The 21,896-nt window shown below is 40.0% G+C and overlaps 1 protein-coding gene across 1 annotated transcript in view; it reads left to right on the top strand.

The window, feature by feature from the left end:
- Positions 1–21,896, top strand: part of Hacl (2-hydroxyacyl-CoA lyase) — a 144,481-nt gene that overhangs the window by 72,435 nt on the left and 50,150 nt on the right. The window contains exons 5-6 of the mRNA XM_070087657.1: positions 5,519–5,679; positions 20,560–20,739. Coding sequence (XP_069943758.1) covers positions 5,519–5,679; positions 20,560–20,739 — 341 coding nt within the window. The remainder of the gene's footprint in view (positions 1–5,518; positions 5,680–20,559; positions 20,740–21,896) is intronic.

Genomic DNA, 21,896 nt, shown 5'->3' on the forward strand with positions numbered 1-21,896 from the left:
GCCGTAAGGCAAAACGCCATAAAGCGGGGCCCTACTGTACATTACAGTCGTAAGTAAGTTGTTGTTTTGTAAATAGTGGTATTAAACCATACCCCCGGCCGGGATTGAACCTGCGGTCATAGAGTCTCAAAACTCCAGCCCGTCGCGTTAGCCACTAGACCAGCTAGCCACAATAAGATTCATCCAACTAGGTATATTTCTACACCATAGGAAAGTTAGCACAGGCACCTCTGTGACCACAAATGCAAGTTTTTACAGACAAATCTCCAGCTAGCGTGGCCGTGACGAACTCTAGCTCAAGTCCCTTCACTGCCGTCAACATGACTCAAGAAATCGTAATGATACGATTGCAAATAAACCATACCCCCGGCCGGGATTGAACCCGCGGTCATAGAGTCTCAAAACTCCAGCCCGTCGCGTTAGCCACTAGACCAGCTAGCCACAATAAGATTCATCCAACTAGGTATATTTCTACACCATAGGAAAGTTAGCACAGGCACCTCTGTGACCACAAATGCAAGTTTTTACAGACGAATCTCCAGCTAGCGTGGCCGTGACGAACTCTAGCTCAAGTCCCTTCACTGCCGTCAACATGACTCAAGAAATCGTAATGATACGATTGCAAATAAACCATACCCCCGGCCGGGATTGAACCCGCGGTCATAGAGTCTCAAAACTCCAGCCCGTCGCGTTAGCCACTAGACCAGCTAGCCACAATAAGATTCATCCAACTAGGTATATTTCTACACCATAGGAAAGTTAGCACAGGCACCTCTGTGACCACAAATGCAAGTTTTTACAGACGAATCTCCAGCTAGCGTGGCCGTGGGGTATGGTTTATTTGCAATCGTGTCATTACGATTTCTTGAGTCATGTTGACGGCAGTGAAGGGACTTGAGCTAGAGTTCGTCACGGCCACGCCAGCTGGAGATTCGTCTGTAAAAACTTGCATTTGTGGTCACAGAGGTGCCTGTGCTAACTTTCCTATGGTGTAGAAATATACCTAGTTGGATGAATCTTATTGTGGCTAGCTGGTCTAGTGGCTAACGCGACGGGCTGGAGTTTTGAGACTCTATGACCGCGGGTTCAATCCCAGCCGGGGGTATGGTTTATTTGCAATCGTGTCATTACGATTTCTTGAGTAATAGTGGTATTACTCTGGGGTTTACAGTAGTTACAGTCATGTATCATTAGCAACGTAATACTCTTCTTCTTGCCAGTGATTAACACGTAATGACTCTACTTGCCAGTGATTGACACATGATGACTACTTGCCAGTGATTGACACATGATGATTCTACTTGCCAGTGATTGACACATGATGACTACTTGCCAGTGATTGACACATGATGACTACTTGCCAGTGATTGACACATGATGACTACTTGCCAGTGATTGACACATGATGATTCTACTTGCCAGTGATTGAGACATGATGACTCTACTTGCCAGTGATTGACACATGATGACTCTACTTGCCAGTGATTGACACATGATGACTCTACTTGCCAGTGATTGACACATGACTACTTGCCAGTGATTGACACATGATGACTACTTGCCAGTGATTGACACATGATGACTCTACTTGCCAGTGATTGACACATGATGACTCTACTTGCCAGTGATTGACACATGATGACTCTACTTGCCAGTGATTGACACATGATGACTCTACTTGCCAGTGATTGACACATGATGACTCTACTTGCCAGTGATTGACACATGATGACTCTACTTGCCAGTGATTGACACATGATGACTACTTGCCAGTGATTGACACGTGATTACTTGCCAGTGATTGACATGTGATGACTCTACTTGCCAATGATTGACACATGATGACTCTACTTGCCAATGATTGACACATGATGACTCTACTTGCCAATGATTGACACATGATGACTCTACTTGCCAATGATTGACACATGATGACTCTACTTGCCAATGATTGACACATGATGACTCTACTTGCCAGTGATTGACACATGATGACTATCTCGTAAGTGATTAATGTGTGATGACTCTATCCTGTGATATGTCTGCTTTATCATGTGATGTTTCTGCTTTATCTTGTGATGACTCTACTTTATCTTGTGTTGTCTCTACTTTATCATGTGATGTCTCTACTTTTTTTTTTTTTTTTTTTTTTTTACACAGGGTTTGACAAGGTTAGGTTAAGGATCCCTAGCTTTATTGGAAAGCTAAGAGCTGTTACCTACATCAGCTCATTTGAAAGCATTTTTATTGTTATGAGACATACAAGTAGGGAACAGGATAAAGTTGGAGCCATCTGTGGGCCAGCATTTTCATTTGATCAACTGACTTTATCTCGTTGACATCATTATGCTGTACGAATGTGTTCCATACTCAAGTCATCCTGGGTATATAGGATCTCAGATGGAGTGATGTTCTGGAGAAGGGCACAGCCAGAGTGAAGTTGCTGCTTTCTGCCCTTCTTGTGGCATAAAAGCTTGTTTCACGCTGTCCTCGAAGTGGATCCAAGTGTGGTACTTTGACAATATTGGCCTTGTACATAACAGTAAGGCCACCCACATCCCTCCTATGTTGAAGGCTCTGCTGAAATGACAGATCTATCCAGGATGGGTCCAGGCGAGAGATGAGACGTCTTGCTCTGTTCTCTACTCTGTCAAGCAGTCGCAGATGAGAGGGGGGGCAGGCAAACCAAGAAAGTGGAGCATACTCAAGGTGCGAGTGTACTTGTGCCTCGTACAGAATCTTGCAACCCGTACTGTCAAGTTGATGCGAGATACGGCGAAGTGCTGTAAGCTTCCTGGCTGCCTTGTTTGCAAGATTTACAACATGGTTCTTCATGGTTAGTTTAGAGTCAAATTTCACCCCAAGGATATCAACTTCTTCTCCAGGTGCCAACACCCTCCCATTCATCCTTACTACTGCACCAGCATTACCATCATGGTGCCTAGAGACGATCATCATTTGCGTTTTCTCAGGTGCAAATGTTACTTGCCATCTATTTCCCCAAGCTGATATAGCTCTCAGCTGGTGATTGATGTAGCTTAGAGCAGCTGGCATTTCTTCTCTTGGATAAGCGAATGTCAGTGTGCAGTCGTCTGCATATGCATGTGATTCTGGGATGAGATGAAGAAGGTCGTTGAAGTAGACATTCCATAACAATGGTCCCAGCACGCTTCCTTGTGGAACACTTGCCCCAATAAGATGTCTTGCTGATTCCGTTCCATTGAGAACTACACTTAGAGATCTACCATGAAGGTAATCAATGAGGAGACATAGCGTAGAGCCTGCAATTCCCAGTGCTTGAAGTTTTGCTAAGAGGCCCTGGTGCCACACCCGGTCGAAAGCACCAGCAATGTCCAGTGCTACCACACAGCTGACTTTGGATTCATCCAGTGACTGGTGCCCCTTAGTGGAGAGGTTTAACAACAGATCAGCAGCAGAGTAACCTTTCCTGAAGCCATATTGACGATCACAAAGTAGTGAGTGATAGTCAATAAACTCTGTCATTTGTCTTGAGATTATTGTCTCAAGGATCTTACCAGTGATTGACAGGAGTGACACTGGTCTGTAGTTGCTGATTTCTGCTCTGCTCTTCTTTTTGTGAACAGGGACTACATTTGCCTCTTTCCATAGAGAGGGCCATTTACACTGTACTAGGCAGTGCTGAAAGATGTGAGTTAGAGGTGCTGCTAGCTGGTCTGCACATCTCAGCAATCTTGGGCTCAACTTGTCTGGGCCTACAGCCTTTTCTTGGTCAAGCGATTTAAGAAGGAAATGCACCTCCTCCTGCCTTATTGTCACCACTGACAATTTTGACACAGTTCTTGCAGCTAGCCAAAGAGGGTCCCTTGCTGGATCAGGAACTTGCATTTTAGTAGCAAAGTGTTCAGCAAAGAGGTCCGCCTTCTCTTGACTGCTAGTAGAGGTGGTCCCATCCTGTCGATTTAGAGGTGGAATGAGTTCATCAGGCAGATAACCTTGTCTGTCCTTGACCAGGGACCACCAGGTTTTGGAGCCTACCCTACCTGATGCTAGCTTTCTTTTCGTGTCCACCTCCCATTTAGCAATGGCCCACTTTTGAACGTCACCCATATGTCTACAGGCTTGCCTGTGCAAGTTCCTGTCATAGGTGGTAGGATGTCTCTTATACCTTTGCCATGCTTTGTACTTAGCAGTAGCAGCCTCTCTACAATGAAAGCCAAACCAAGGCTGATCCGTAGGCTTCGTCACATATTGCTGGTGAGGAATGTGTTTTTGTTGTAGATTAAGGATGTGTCCAGTGAAGGCTTTCACTTGGTTGTCAACATCCCCTTGGAGAAGAGCATTCCAGTCGGTGGTGGTGAGCTCAGAGCAAAGGGCTGGCCAATTACCTCTTTCCCATAGCCAGGTTGTGCGTGTGGACTCCTCGCCTCGTTCTGTTGGGATCTTAAGTGTCGTAAAAACAGCTTTGTGGTCAGACGATCCAACATAGCTGAGGGGTTGACAAGTGACTATGCCTTCTGCCAGATCACTCACTCATGTGATGTCTCTACTTTATCATGTGATGTCTCTGCTTTATCTTGTGATGTCTCTGCTTTATCTTGTGATGTCTCTGCTTTATCTTGTGATGTCTCTACTTGCTCATGTGATGTCTCTACTTTATCATGTGATGTCTCTGCTTTATCTTGTGATGTCTCTGCTTTATCTTGTATATAAACATCTGTAAGATTATTTATTGATATTCAGTATTTTACAAAATATATTTTGTGAAATGGCCAAATAAAAGGCCTCATTTTATTGTGAAGGTCAGTTAAGGTCTAAATAACCTTTTAAAGCCAATCTTGACCTTAATAATTACTCCCACAGACCTGCTGTTGAAAATATTGTACATGTAATAGACTGGTGTATTATAATGGAAGTATTTTGTACATGTAATATGGATGGAAGAAAAATAATATTTAGAGGTACAATCATTCCCTAGTGGTAAGAAGCAGCAATTGTTGGCATGAGTGTGATGAGGAATAAATTGATGATTTACTGGCATAATTATATAAAAAAAAGTCAATGCTGACAGTAGTCAAGAATTGAAGATAATTTTTAGATAGCACTGAAGACACAGTTCCAGTAAGTTATGTTATTATGAAGAAGGTGTAGAGTTAAATAAAAGCTTGATAGAGGTACACTACCAGTCTTCCTGTCTCAAGATGCTACACTCCCTCCACCTGCATTATCTTAAGTAGTGTGCAAGCATTAGCATTAGTATAACCAAAATGCTCTACATGTTAGTGACTTTCTTTGTGCTTAACAATATTTTATTACATGTAAACTACATTATGTATACTGCAGAAATTTATTTATTTGTTTTTGTTTGTTTATTTATATGTTCTTTTTTATTAGGGAGCTGTCTCACACCACAGAATTTTCAGAATGGCTGTGTTTTTTAATGGGCTTGATTATGTTTGTCGAGATGCAAACTTTTCTACAAGTGTAGTAATGTTAAGTCCATTACAGAGCATGAAGTGAATATATATTTCATTAACAGGTAAAGGAGTTGTAAGTGATGATCATCATCAGTGTGTAGCTGCTGCCAGGTCTAGAGCATTGTTAGAAGCTGATGTAATTTTGCTTCTTGGGGCAAGACTGAACTGGATTCTTCACTTTGGTAGGCCACCACGATATGCACAAGATGTCAAGTTTATTCACGTGAGTGTATCCAATGTTTGGTTGTCTTGTGTAAAGTATGTGTTAATGTGCCATGTGTCTTGTAAGTGTGGTATTTACAGCTAGCACTAAGATTATTATGATTTAGTTAGCAACTTTCCTCACAAACAGTGCAATGATAAGTTTAGTGGGTATATTTCTTTCACTCTCTCCCACCTAGAGCTACATTATTAATGCTATTCTCACTTATGTACATCTACATTACTAATATCACTCTCATATATGTACATCTAAGCATAAGTTTTAGAGGCCTCAAATTTTGTGGGAGAAGCCTGGTTGGCCTAGCTATGATTGAACAGGTTTGAGCGATTGGTGTGCTCAGTATAAAATAAATCAGGGCCATCGCAGTGCATTATGGGAATGCTATCTTATTGTTCGCTATCCCACATGGATTTAAAACTCTCACTTCCAAGTGAATTCAGTGTACATTATTTCCAAATGACAACTTAGTGAGAATATCAGATCCAAGGATACCATTATGGTATCAAAGGTAATATTCTAGCATATCTAAAATCTTATCTTAGAAACAGACACTAGTATGTCTCCACAAACAGTGTTACCTCATCAACGCGACCTGTCAATGTAGGAGTGCCTCAGAACAGTGTTCTTGGCCTATTGCTCTTCATTATATACATCACTGATCTCTCCAACACACCTCGTATCCTTGAAGCTGTTCTGTTTGCAGATGACATAACTTTTGTGTGAAATTGGCAAAATTGCCAATTTCTGACCACTTTACTGGATAGTTGATATCGGTAAATGGGTGGTTTCTTGTACTCAATCGATAGAAAAAATGGAGTTCTAGTGAAATAGTTATGATTTTTGTCGACTGGTACATTGGAATTGGCCGAAAATAGGGCTCAAAGTGGGCGAAATCGCCGATGCATAAACATTGTCAAGACCACTAACTTCGCGAGAGCATAATTCTGTAAGTTTTCCATCAAATTTCTTACTTTTGGTGTCATTATGATCTGGAAAAGATTCTCTGTCATTTCATATGAAAAAATATTTTTTTTTTTTTTTTTGAAAAATTTCCAACCCTGAGAACAAGTTTAGGAGAGGACCTGTCAACCCTGAAAGGGTTAATATTGACAAAACTTACTACATGATGTTTGGAAGTAGAACTTCAAATATCTGTGTAAACATATTGATCAATGGTTTCCCCATTGTAAGACTCATTGAGGGTAAATTCTTAGATCTTCACCATGACTGTAACTTGAAGTTAATACCCACATCTAACACAGAGCCAAGAAGGTCTCCAAAACAGTAAACATCTTCTCCAAGATATGTTACTCTGTACCTCTTACAGCACTGCTTATGTTGTACCACTCTGTGATGTATCCTTAGTTCACCTATGATATTTGTGTCTGGGGATCTACTAAATCAAATCACCTAAAACCATTAATAACTCCACAGAAAGCCACTGTGTGGATGATTACCCATTCCAGTGCCAGACAACACACTCCTCAGATGTGCATATTGTGTATGCATATTGTGCATACACAGTATTCACTCATACTATTGTGCCTGCTATATATATATATATATATATATATATATATATATATATATATATATATAGGACAAGCAGTTCCAATATAAACCCTCCTCTTAACACACAGGCATAAAAATACACAAAACACTCTTTAACATCTCTGTTCGACCCAACCTGTGCAAAAATTCAGTGTGCATACAAGTCCTTAAGATCTGGAACTCCTGCAAGAATCATCAGAAAGGTCCTTTGTCTGTCAGTCTGTGCAGAGTTATTGTTAAAAACCATATCATCTCCTTAATGTAATCTAGACAGCAATATGCTATCTCAAACAAAACCAAATTTCATCCAGTACTGTCCCTGTTCTTCTTCCATTCTTCCTTCAACTCCCATACATAATTAGTAACATAACTTGTCCCATTTTATTCAACTATAGCTAACTTGATCTAGCTTCACCATCTTTTTTCAATCACTCCATGAAACTGAAGATCATTGAACCCATTTAAAAAAATGTGTCATACAGCCTCTCCTCACTTAACGACGGAGTTCTGTTCCTAAGACTATGTCAGTAAACGAATTGTCACAAACCAAGGAGCATACTATAATAATAGTAGGTTTGTGTCTACCATCTTTGATATTGTTTTAATGTCATCTTTGCACTATATGTAACATTTTTAGTATTTTTAAATGTTTATACAGTAGTGTACTGTATATTGCAATAAACAAAACAGATAAAATCAGCTCTGATATACATTACTTAGGTATGCACACTGATCAGAGAGCCCGTCATAAGTCCGAGTCATTGGTAAACAAGTACGTCGCTAAATGAGGAGAGGCTGTACTTTTGTAATTGACCATTTGTCATTAACTACATTTTTTATGGTACTCATGATTGTAGTTAAGTACACAATAAGTCCTGCATAATAGTCTATGTCTAGTTCTTAACCCTTAAACTGTCCAAACGTAGATCTATGTTCACTCGCATAGTGCTCCAAATATTTTGAAAAATGAAACAATCGTTTTTTTCTTTTAAAATGAAGAGCACATTTTTCTACATGTTATAGGATTAAAAAAAAATTTTTAGGGCCAGTACTTACCGAGATATAAGACCTTGAAGTTGGCTCTGAATGCTCACCTTTCAGTAACATCGACTCCTGCCGCTTGCAGAAGTGTTGCCATTATTCCTTTTTTTCTCATTTTTATTTTAATTTATATATTTTTATGCTCTGATAATTACAGTTTATAATAGTTCTTGTAATTTCATAGCCAATCTTTGTTCTGACACTAATATTAGGTACTGAAATAGTGCTCAACTAGTCACAATCACATTGACAGGTGAACATTTACACCTGCCTGGGTTATTTACTATTGTCTAGAAATATATACAAAGTATTTATAGGTCCCAGCAATGTTTTAGATACCCTGGCATATACCTTGAAGCATGGTGTTATGAAAGGCATCCCTATACTGTTGACTTCCTAGTGACATTTCATAAATGCCCACTGCTCCAGCTAATTCTCGCTGTATTTGTTATCACTGTTACACACAAACATGTCTTGTCTCTCTGTCTGTTTATATGTCTATCTGTCTGTTTATCTGACTATCTGTCTGCCTGTCTTTCTATCTATCTATCTGTCTCTGTCTATCTACCTGCCTGTCTGTCTGTCTCTGCTTATCTGTCTTTCTGTCTGCCTGGAGTACAGTGGACCCCCGGTTAACGATATTTTTTCATTCCAGAAGTATGTTCAGGTGCCAGTACTGACCGAATTTGTTCCCATAAGGAATATTGTGAAGTAGATTAGTCCATTTCAGACCCCCAAACATACACGTACAAATGCACGTACATAAATACACTTACATAACTGGTCGCATTGGGAGGTGATCGTTAAGCGGGGGTTCACTGTACATGTATATGTATATCGAGCGCCTTGAAGAATCGTGTTATGGCATCTGTTATCAGCTCGGTGACATTTGATAAATGGGCGTTTGGGGAACCCTGTCTTTATTTGTTTTCACTGATACACACAAACATGTTTCTGTCTATCTATCTGTCTGTCTATCTATCTATCTATCTGTCTATCTTTGCCTGGAATTTTTGGGTTATCCTAGGTAATTTACACTATGTATAATAACTGTACTTACGTGTACATGTGAGACAGAGATATAGATAGACAGAGATATAGATAGACAGAGCTATAGATAGGCAGAGATATAGATAGGCAGAGGTATAGACAGAGATATAGACAAACAGCCAGAGACAGCCAAAGCAAGACAGCCAGCCGGCCAGCCTGCCGAATACATAAGAACATGAGAAAGAAGGAACACTGAAGCAGGCCTACTGGCCCATGCAAGGCAGGTACATGTTACCCTCCCTGGCTTAGACCCATGACCCACCTAGTCAGCTTACATCCATTGAAGGAAGGAGCATGACATCAGACCTAATAGCACAAGCTAGTCAGGTCCAACACCCACCCACACTCACTCATGTATTTATCTAACCTGTTTTTACTTTCCTCTTAAAATGGGAGTGTTAATGCAACATGGCATCAGTGAATCCCTGGTGTTTGCAACGCTATTTGCTCTAGCTGGTGCTCAATTGAACTGGTGCTCCCAAAAGGTACTAAGTGCTCCCAGATTTTTTTAATAGTGCTCACACTGAGTGCACAGACCCATTCTTTCATGTCTAGGCGACTCAAGCCTATTGTGCCAAATTTGAAGGTATGAAAAATAAAACGTTGATCTATGTTTGGAGCGCTACGCATGCAAACGTAGATCTATGTTTGGACAGTTTAAGGGTTAAGTAACATGTAAGTCTTATGATCAATTGCCTGAAATACATTGCATAATAAGATAGATATGATAAGATAAGATAAAGTTTATTTCTTCGTAAAGGTTACAGCGTGTAAATACAATTTTGATTTGCTAAGTACAAAGATAGCCACTATCATGCTGGGGCATTTTGGGCAGACTAATCCTGATACATAGTAACTAATTAAAACTAGACAAGATAATAAATACATAGTACAGTGGAACCTCAAAAATCGAACTGCTCCCAACACAACCAGTTATGTAAGTGTATTTTTGTAAGTGCTTTTATAAGTGTATTTTTGAGGGTCTGAAATGGACTAACCTAATTTACATTATTCCTGATGGGAATAAATTCATTCGGTAAAGGCACTCAAACAGCCTTCTGGACCAAAGAAAGTTCGATATTTGAGATTCCACTGTAACTATACTTAAAACAAGATAAAAAGTAATGGTTAACTGTTTTACAATCTTATTTAAACTTAATACAAATGTGAGGTAGTAAGGTGGAGTAAAGTTCCGTAAAATAATCTTGAAATTGCACTCAAAGTTTATATTACAAGTAATGGTTCAGGTGGTAATATTTTATGACTTGGCAGAATTAAAAGCCTAGAGGTCACATAATAAAACTTATTAGCAGATGTTTTGGTTGATTTGGTTAATACTGAGAGATAAGATGATTTTTTCCTAGGTAGTAGGCTGGTAAACAGCAGCCGCCCAGGGAGGTACTACCATCCTGCCAAGTGAGTGTACAACGAAAACCTGTAATTCAAATCAAATCAAATCAAAGTTTATTCTCTATAAGGATTACAATGTGGGGTTTACAGATTTTGATTATTGTGTGGGTTACATGGAGTAAAACACTAATTACAGAGGGGGCCACTAGAACACCTAGCATGGCTAGGCATTTCGGGCAAACTTAGATTAATTCTTAACCCTAAATTATAACAAATTGTGGAGTAAGATGACTAAAAACTAAGTGACAAATACTAGTTTGTGAGCTTAGCAATGTGAATGCTTTTGTTTTGGCACAATACATACTTTCTATATTGGAGTATCATAGGCAAACTTACGACTAGTTAGGAATAATTATTTTAAGATTACGATACGTATTTCTGTGCTTATAGTCAAATGGGTGAGTGAGTGAGTGTAAGTGTGGACCACCAGGTGGTTTTTATGTAGTAAGTTGATGGGGTGTATCAGGGAGATAAGATGTTTTCTAACAGTAGTTTTGAAGGTGATGAATGTGTCTGCAGTTCTAGAGTTTTCAGGTAGGGTGTTCCAGATTTTAGGGCCTTTGTAATTGTTTTACATGATGGTAGGATTGCTGGTGTCTTTTGTCTGTCTTATAAACATGCAAGATTTCAGGTACGTATTGCTACTTCTACTTGCACTTGGGTCACACTACGCATACATGTTTTTTTTTTTGTTTTTTTTTTTTTTGTTTTTGTTTTTTTTTTCAACAAGTCGGCTGTCTCCCACCGAGGCAGGGTGACCCCCAAAAAAAAGAAAGAAAATCCCCAAAAAGAAAATACTTTCATCATCATTCAACACTTTCACCACACTCACACATTATCACTGCTTTTGCAGAGGTGCTCAGAATACAACAGTTTAGAAGCATATACGTATAAAGATACACAACATATCCCTCCAAACTGCCAATATCCCAAACCCCTCCTTTAAAGTGCAGGCATTGTACTTCCCATTTCCAGGACTCAAGTCCGACTATATGAAAATAACCGGTTTCCCTGAATCCCTTCACTAAATATTACCCTGCTCACACTCCAACAGATCGTCAGGTCCCAAGTATCATTCGTCTCCATTCACTCCTATCTAACATGCCCACGCATGCCCGCTGGAAGTCCAAGCCCCTCGCCCACAAAACCTCCTTTACCCCCTCTTTCCAACCCTTTCGAGGACGACCCCTACCCCTCTTTCCTTCCCCTATAGATTTATATGCTTTCCATGTCATTCTACTTTGATCCATTCTCTCTAAATGACCAAACCACCTCAACAACCCCTCTTCTGCCCTCTGACTAATGCTTTTATTAACTCCACACCTTCTCCTAATTTCCACACTCCGAATTTTCTGCATAATATTTACACCACACATTGCCCTTAAACAGGACATCTCCACTGCCTCCAACCGTCTCCTCGCTGCTGCATTTACCACCCAAGCTTCACATCCATATAAGAGTGTTGGTACTACTATACTTTCATACATTCCCTTCTTTGCCTCCATAGATAACGTTTTTTGACTCCACATATACCTCAACGCACCACTCACCTTTTTTCCCTCATCAATTCTATGATTAACCTCATCCTTCATAAATCCATCCGCCGACACGTCAACTCCCAAGTATCTGAAAACATTCACTTCTTCCATACTCCTCCTCCCCAATTTGATATCCAATTTTTCTTTATCTAAATCATTTGATACCCTCATCACCTTACTCTTTTCTATGTTCACTTTCAACTTTCTACCTTTACACACATTCTCAAACTCATCCACTAATCTTTGCAATTTTTCTTTAGAATCTCCCATAAGCACAGTATCATCTGCAAAAAGTAACTGTGTCAATTCCCATTTTGAATTTGATTCCCCATAATTTAATCCCACCCCTCTCCTGAACACCCTAGCATTTACTTCTTTTACAACCCCATCTATAAATATATTAAACAACCATGGTGACATTACACATCCCTGTCTAAGACCTACTTTTACCGGGAAGTATTCTCCCTCTCTTCTACACACCCTAACCTGGGCCTCACTATCCTCATAAAAGCTCTTTACAGCATTTAGTAACTTACCACCTATTCCATAAACTTGCAACATCTGCCACATTGCTCCTCTATCCACTCTATCATATGCCTTTTCTAAATCCATAAATGCAATAAAAACTTCCCTACCTTTATCTAAATACTGTTCACATATATGCTTCAATGTAAACACTTGATCTACACATCCCTTACCCACTCTGAAGCCTCCTTGCTCATCCGCAATTCTACATTCTGTCTTACCTCTAATTCTTTCAATTATAACTCTACCGTATACTTTTCCTGGTAAAATAAGCATACATGTACAAGCATATATATACACGTACCCCTCTGGTGATTTTTTTATTTTCTTTCTAGGTCTTGTTCTTGTTTATTTCCTCTTACCTCCATGGGGAAGTGGAACAGAATTCTTCCTCTGTAAACCATGCGTGTTGTAAGAGGCGACTAATATGCCGGGAGCAAGGAGCTAGTAACCCCTTCTCCTGTATATATATATATATTTTTTTTTTTTTTATCACACTGGCCGATTCGCACCAAGGCAGGGTGGCCCGAAAAAGAAAAACTTTCACCATCATTCACTCCATCACTGTCTTGCCAGAAGGGTGCTTTACACTTCAGTTTTTAAACTGCAACATTAACACCCCTCCTTCAGAGTGCAGGCACTGTACTTCCCATCTCCAGGACTCAAGTCCGGCCTGCCGGTTTCCCTGAACCCCTTCATAAATGCTACTTTGCTCACACTCCAACAGCACGTCAAGTATTAAAATCCATTTGTCTCCATTCACTCCTATCAAACACGCTCATGCATGCCTGCTGGAAGTCCAAGCCCCTCGCACACAAAACCCCCTTTACCCCCTCCCTCCAACCTTTCCTAGGCCGACCCCTACCCCGCCTTCCTTCCACTACAGACTGATACACTCTTGAAGTTATTCTGTTTCGCTCCATTCTCTCCACATGTCCGAACCACCTCAACAACCCTTCCTCAGCCCTCTGGACAACAGTTTTGGTAATCCCGCACCTCCTAACTTCCAAACTACGAATTCTCTGCATTATATTCACACCACACATTGCTCTCAGACATGACATCTCCACTGCCTCCAGCCTTCTCCTCGCTGCAACATTCATCACCCATGCTTCACACCCATATAAGAGCGTTGGTAAAACTATACTCTCATACATTCCCCTCTTTGCCTCCAAGGACAAAGTTCTTTGTCTCCACAGACTCCTAAGTGCACCACTCACCCTTTTCCCCTCATCAATTCTATGATTCACCTCATCTTTCATAGACCCATCCACTGACACGTCCACTCCCAAATATCTGAATACATTCACCTCCTCCATACTCTCTCCCTCCAATCTGATATCCAATCTTTCATCACCTAATCTTTTTGTTATCCTCATAACCTTACTCTTTCCTGTATTCACTTTCAATTTTCTTCTTTTGCACACCCTACCAAATTCATCCACCAATCTCTGCAACTTCTCTTCAGAATCTCCCAAGAGCACAGTGTCATCAGCAAAGAGCAACTGTGACAACTCCCACTTTATGTGTGATTTTTTATCTTTTAACTCCACGCCTCTTGCCAAGACCCTCGCATTTACTTCTCTTACAACCCCATCTATAAATATATTAAACAACCACGGTGACATCACGCATCCTTGTCTAAGGCCTACTTTTACTGGGAAATAATTTCCCTCTTTCCTACATACTCTAACTTGAGCCTCACTATCCTCGTAAAAACTCTTCACTGCTTTCAGTAACCTACCTCCTACACCATACACCTGCAACATCTGCCACATTGCCCCCCTATCCACCCTGTCATACGCCTTTTCCAAATCCATAAATGCCACAAAGACCTCTTTAGCCTTATCTAAATACTGTTCACTTATATGTTTCACTGTAAACACCTGGTCCACACACCCCCTACCTTTCCTAAAGCCTCCTTGTTCATCTGCTATCCTATTCTCCATCTTACTCTTAATTCTTTCAATAATAACTCTACCATACACTTTACCAGGTATACTCAACAGACTTCTTTCTTCTTCTTTCAACGTACCAGCCGTATCCCACTGAGGTGGGGTGGCCCAAAAGAAAAAACTGAAGTTTCTCCTTTTAAATTTAGTAATATATACAGGAGAAGGGGTTACTAGCCCCTTGCTCCCGGCATTTTAGTCGCCTCTTACAACACGCATGGCTTACAGAGGAAGAATTCTGTTCCACTTCCCCATGGAGATAAGAGGAAATAAACAAGAACAAGAATTAGAAAGAAAATAGAAGAAAACCCAGAGGGGTGTGTATATATATGCTTGTACATGTATGTGTAGTGTGACCTAAGTGTAAGTAGAAGTAGCAAGACTTACCTGTAATCTTGCATATTTATGAGACAGACAAAAGACACCAGCAATCCTACCATCATGTAAAACAATTACAGGCTTTCGTTTTACACTCACTTGGCAGGACGGTAGTACCTCCCTGGGCGGTTGCTGTCTACCAACCTCTTTTATCCCCTTTGCCTTTATTCAAAGGAACTATGCATGCTCTCTGCCAATCCCTAAGTACCTTACCCTCTTCCATACTGTATATATTACTAAATGTAAAAGGAGAAGCTTTCATTTTTCCTCTTGGGCCACCTGCCTCAGTGGGATATGGCCGGTGTGTTGAAAGAAAGATGATTTTTTAGCAAAGTTCTAAATTTATAAGTTGTCAGGGGATCCTTGGCCCGTTCCAGTAGCGAGTTCCAGATCTTCGGGCCCTTTATGTGCATAGCATTCTTCCATAGTGAGAGACTGACTTGAGGGTTGTTGAAAAGTGCCTTATGCCTTGTATTGTGACTGTGCATTCTGTTGCAACTGTCAAGGAGTAGCTTTAGTGGAGGGCTTACAGTGGAGTTTAATGTTCTGTATATGTAGTAGGCACAATAATATGAGTGTATGTCTTGTTTATTTAGCAAGTTCAGTCTTTTGAAAAGTGGTGAGGTGTGCTGTCTAGCATAGGAGCCGGTTATCACTTGCACAGCAGCTTTTTGTTGGTTTTTTAAGGGTTTAAGGTGGTTGGCTGTGGTTGAGCCCCAGGCACAAATACCATAGGTGAGGTAAGGATATGTTAGAAAGTGGTACAAGGTAAGGAATGCCGTTTGTGGTACATAGTATTGTATCTTGGAAAGGATTCCTACTGATTTGGAAATTTTCTTGGCTATGTGATGGGTGTGGGACATTATTTGTGTGGCTTAAATAAGCATTATCATTATTAATGTTAATCTTTCTTTCTTTCAACACACCGGCCATATCCCACCAAGGCGGGGTGGCCCAAAAGGAAAAAGGAAAGTTTCTCCTTTTGCATTTAGTATTATATACAGGAGTCGGGGTTACTAGCCCCTTACTCCTGGCATTTTTGTTGCCTCTTATGACATGCATGGCTTATGGAGGAAGAATTCTGTTCCACTTCCCCATGGAGATTATTATTATTATTATTCTGTAACTTAAATATTCATAAAGGAAGCTTAATCAATCAATCAATCAAGTTTATTCTCTATAAGGAATACAATGCGGGGTTTACAGATTTTGGATATTGTGTGGTTTACATGTTTTAAAATACATGTACAGAGGGGGCCACTAGGACACCTAGCATGGCTAGGCATTTCGGGCAGACTTAGATTAATTCTAAACTTTAAATTATTACAGATTATGGTATTAACCCCTTCAGGGTCCAAGGCCAAAATCTGAAGTGGTGCTCCAGTGTCCAAGAAATTTTGAAAAAAAAAAAAATTATTTTTTCTTACAGAATTAAAGAGCATATTTTTGTGAAGGTAATAAGACAAAAAAAAAAATTTCTGATCAGTACTTACTGAGATACAGTGCCAAGAAGTTTGTCCAAAATGATGTGGTGGCGGCAACATCGACGAATTCCACATACGCACATTACATTATTTAGCGGTTTTTATAGTTTTTTCTTTTCTTTTCCAATTTTTTTCTTTTCCTACTAACATTTGGGGCCTGAGAGACCAATACTGTATGTAATGTATATATATAAACTCACTGTATTGAACACAATAACCGCACTAAAGTTATTGTCATATTATTGTTTACCACTGTTGTTTATTACAATAAACATGCACAAATCTTGTATAATACTGATGTTCTATCATATATTTACATATTTACAATCACTGGACATGGTTTTAGAACTGCTGGAGCTTGTGGAACTCCTTGAAACAAGGCACCATGCACAGAGGCACCTTACATTCCTCACACATAAACCGAGTGTCTTTGCGTCTTTGTTGCCGTCGTTTTGTTTGTGCACAGACGATGCATCTCTTCTGAGCAAATTTCTTCTGAGTTGAAGGAAGCTGTATTATGAAATGATCACCTTCCCTCCTCAAACGCTTGGGTATATCCTGTTGTATAGCAGGTGTTCTTACCTGGTACTTCATTATGAGTTGTCTGACAACAGACAAACAAAATTCACCATATGGTGGTCTGTTGCCAGTCTTTATTTGGTACATATTATATGCATTGAGCATTGAAATGTCCATGAGATGGAAGAAAAGTTTCATGTACCACTTGTAACTCTTACGAACACAGTCAACAAAACCAATCTGCATGTCACATTTGTCAACCAAGCGCATGTTTTGTGTATAATCAATCACTGTCACTGGTTTTCGAATACGTTCATTAATCACTCGATCAACTTTGCCACTGTCTTGCATTTCATTATGGTGAATGGTTGTCAACAGTGTGACATCTCGTTTGTCATGCCACCGTAATGCCATGATGTCATTGGCAGTAAACACCTGCACGTCATCACCACGAACACCTGCATTGAGCCTGGGCATATGTTTACGATTAGAACGCACTGTGCCACACACATCTGTCTTGTTCACTCGCATGAAATCACTTAGTAATGGGCTTGTGTACCAGTTATCGGTATATAATGTATGCCCCTTACCAAGATAAGGTGCCATCATGTTTCTCGCTACGTCACCTGAGATACCCAATAACATCTTGGTATCTTTCAATGTTTTACTTCCCTTGTATACAACAATATCCAACACCAGGCCACTATCACAGTCACAGAGTACAAACAGTTTTATACCAAAGCGTTTCCTCTTGCTCGGTATATACTGCTTGAATGACAGTCTACCTTTGAACAAAATCAAAGACTCGTCAATTACAACATTCTTGAATGGATAAAAGTATATGCTGAACTTTTGTTTGAGATACATGAAAACATTTCTAATCTTATGTAACCTGTCACTTCTGTCAGGCCTGGTTTTGTCAGAGAAGTGCAACATACGTAAGAGTAAGATAAACCTGTTCACTTGGATGATTTCACTGAAGACCGGGGTAGAAATTAGCCGATCTGTGGACCAGTATGCTTTTATATTATGCTTATAGACATGAGGCATAAGCATTATTGTTGCAAAAAGCAAATACATTTCTGCAACAGTCGTCTCTTTCCACCTGTGTAGTCTTGACTGTGGTGATATGATCGTATTTGCCATGGTGTACTCAAAATACTTATTACTTTCCCTGACAATAGTTTCCATTAATGGCTGGTCAAAGAATAATTCAAAGAATTCCAGTTCATTGGCCGTGGTTCCAAGGGGACAAGTAGGTAGAATTCCACTTTGAGAGTCATCAAAGTGGTGAGGCTTGGGAACAAAATTGGGATTTTGCTGCCAATCCCACATATGGTTTGCTGGTGGATACTGGACATCATAGGCTGGTTGTGCGGGTGGTTGTGGTTGTGGTGGGCTGGTGGCTGACGCTCCGCTTTGTCCTTGAACTGACGAGTCAGCAGTGTGGGTCCCAGCCTGGGCTGGTGAGTCACGTATGGCGGTGCCACTACCATCACCACTACCACCATCCACTGATGCCTGTGGTCTATCCATGCCAAGTGTAGCCACATCATCCTCACTATCACTACCTAAAACTGGTGTAGGGCCACGGGATGTACTCCAGGATGTACTCCGTCCCCTGGGCACAGCATAGGGTACACTACCCGAGCGCATGCGGCGGCGAACATACCGACGCTTCAATGGTGAATATGATTCCTCACTATCACTACTCGAATGATCGTCGAGCGCAATAAAATCACAATCCACGTCACTATCATCATCATTACTGAAGTCAGAGGCCTGGCCACGCGAAAATATTAGTTTTCTCTTGCATTGAGGCACAACCAACCGTGAGTCACGAGTGCCCACACCAGAGGTAGAAGGTTGAGGATCGTCAGGGTTTTCTGCACTATTATCGATATCCTGGTCATTCCTTTCGGTCACTAACTGATCAAAGCCGTAGAATTCGTCTTCATTTCCACTTCTGTCAGTGTCAGAACTATCAGATAGGAAGAGGAGAGTCCCAATTTTCTGGGGAGTGAGAGCTGACTTGCGACGAGGCATGGTGAACAAGGGTAACTGAGCCGGCGTTCCCACAATGCTATGCGGGCGCCTAGATTTTTTGTTTATGGCGCACACCCACCATGCAGACCCGTTCTCTCACATGTAGGCCTATGAGCGCTTTCGCGCTAAATTTGACAGCGCTAGAATTTTGGCATAGATCTACGGTTTGGACACTCAACGTGAAGCTGTAGATCTACGGGACGGACCCTGAAAGGGTTAAGGCTAAGTGACTACATTATAGTTTGTGAGTTTAGCAATTTGAATGCTTTTGTTTTGGCACAATACAGTGTCTATATTGGACTATCATAGGCAAGCTTATGACTAGTTAGGATTCATTATTTTAAGATTTAGATTCATATTTCTGTGTTTATAGTCAATGGGTGAGTGAGTGTAAGTGTGAACCACCAGGTGGTTTACATGTACTTAGTTGACGGGATGTATCAGGGAAATAAGATGTTTTCTAATGGTAGTTTTGAAAGTCATGAATGTGTCTGCAGTTCTAGAGTTTTCAGGTAGGGTGTTCCAGATTTTAGGCCCTTTGACACACGTTAAATTTTTGTAAAGGTTTAGTCGGACATGGGGAATGTCATAGAGATGTTTGGGTCTGGTGTTATGCCTGTGGATCCTGTCACAACTATCAAGAAAGCATTTTAGGTCAAGGTTAATATTGGAATTTAAGGTCCTGTAGATGTAGATTGCACAGTAGTAAGTGTGGATGTTCTGGGTTTGAGTAGCTGTGATGCATTGATTGATATTTTGTAATAACTAATTTATTTTTCACTTGGTAGCTTCATTGGGCAAGGTCAGACACTGTTGATTCCGTGTGAGTATTTTCAATACCTCTCATGTCATAAAACTTCTGTTACTTAATTAAATTTTTTCATTTGTATTTTTTCTTGATAATGGCCTACAGTTCTTCACTGATTTATGTGTCTTAGGTAAATCCTGTTAAACCTGATGATTTTCTTGTTTTATCTCTTCAGCTGCAAAGAGAAACTGGTGTTGGGTCTCTTAGGCAGTGTTTGATATACTGTAATGAGTTTGTTTATGTATGTGTGCCTCATATCGTGTAGTTGGGGAGTATAAATTTAAGCTGGAGTTGGAAATGATTCAGAATGAAAAATTTTGGTGTATTAAAGTCTTCTAAAGAACGAGTAAACAAAAAAGTTGATTGTGACTGCCACATATCTTGGTAGATTATGGTTTTGCAATTATGTAAAAAATTAATATTTCTTTAATATTGTGTAATTATTTTTTAATGTTAATATGTAGTTATTTATTTAACATTGCATGACATAAATTAGCAGTGTATTAAGAAACCATAATAATTTAACTAAGTGTAATAGATATATAAAAATGGAGTTGTGTATAGTATGATATTTACAGGTTGATGTGTGTGCTGAGGAGTTTCATAACAGTGTGACTGGCAATACTGTCCTCTGGGGGGATTTAAAAATGGTGTGTGAGCAGCTCCTCGATGCTGTGCCAGCAAAACTTGTTGATTTACAATCATCTTGGTGGTCTCGCTTACAGGAAAAAGCACAAGCCAACATAAGCATTAATGAAGTAAGTGCTTTTTACAACTGTCTCTATATTTTAATTAGTACAGTATTGGTTAATCTATATTAACCCGTATGTTTTTTTTTTTTTTTTTTTGTTTGTTTTTTTTTTTTTTTTTTTTTTTTTTTTTTTTTTTTTTTTTTTTAGGGTTGTAATTAACCCCTTGACTGTCGAAACCCCAAATCCAGAAGTGTCTCCTGGTGTCGAAAAATATTTAAAAAAGAAAAAAAATCCTTATGAAAATGTTAAGATTTTTCTGATTGTTTTAGTCCAAAAAAAAAAAAATTTTTTTGCCATCAGTACTTACCAAGATATAGAGGTGTGAAGTTGGCAGAAAATGAGCCACATATGGCAACAGTGGTGACTGCCGCTCACCCGATAAACTTTGGCTTACTTGTATTTGAAGGTGTCTTGTTTTTTTTTTTTTTTCACTATTTTATTTTTTCACATAACTTTTGTGGCCTGTGAGTCCAAAGTAAGGTGCAATATACAGTGGCCCCCCTCAATAATCGTAGGGCTCAAGAGTCGTAGATTTCGGAAATCATAGCGATATTTTCGTATAAACATGGGCTCGCTAATCGTAGATTGACTCACGAATAGTAGCTCGTCCGGGATGCGTACACACACTGTGAGCCGGGGTGGCCTCCCTTCCCAGCCAGTGTGGCATTGTTTACCAGTGAGCAACTGTCCCCTCTCTTGCTCCTACGAAATATTTCATAATATTCCATTCATTTTAGTGCTTGCAAGAAATGTTAAAAGCAGGGGGGGATATAGTGTTGGAGTGGTTGGTACTTTTGTTTAATAAATGTATGAAAGAGGGGAAGGTACCTAGGGATTGGCAGAGAGCATGTATAGTCCCTTTATATAAAGGGAAAGGGGACAAAAGAGACTGTAAAAATTATAGAGGAATAAGCTTACTGAGTATACCAGGAAAAGTGTACGGTAGGGTTATAATTGAAAGAATTAGAGGTAAGACAGAATGTAGGATTGCGGATGAGCAAGGAGGTTTTAGAGTGGGTAGGGGATGTGTAGATCAGGTGTTTACATTGAAGCATATATGTGAACAGTATTTAGATAAAGATAGGGAAGTTTTTATTGCATTTATGGATTTAGAAAAGGCATATGATAGAGTGGATAGAGGAGCAATGTGGCAGATGTTGCAA

The sequence above is a fragment of the Cherax quadricarinatus genome, chromosome 22 (assembly GCF_038502225.1).
Source record: "Cherax quadricarinatus isolate ZL_2023a chromosome 22, ASM3850222v1, whole genome shotgun sequence".
Lineage (NCBI taxonomy): Eukaryota > Metazoa > Arthropoda > Malacostraca > Decapoda > Parastacidae > Cherax > Cherax quadricarinatus.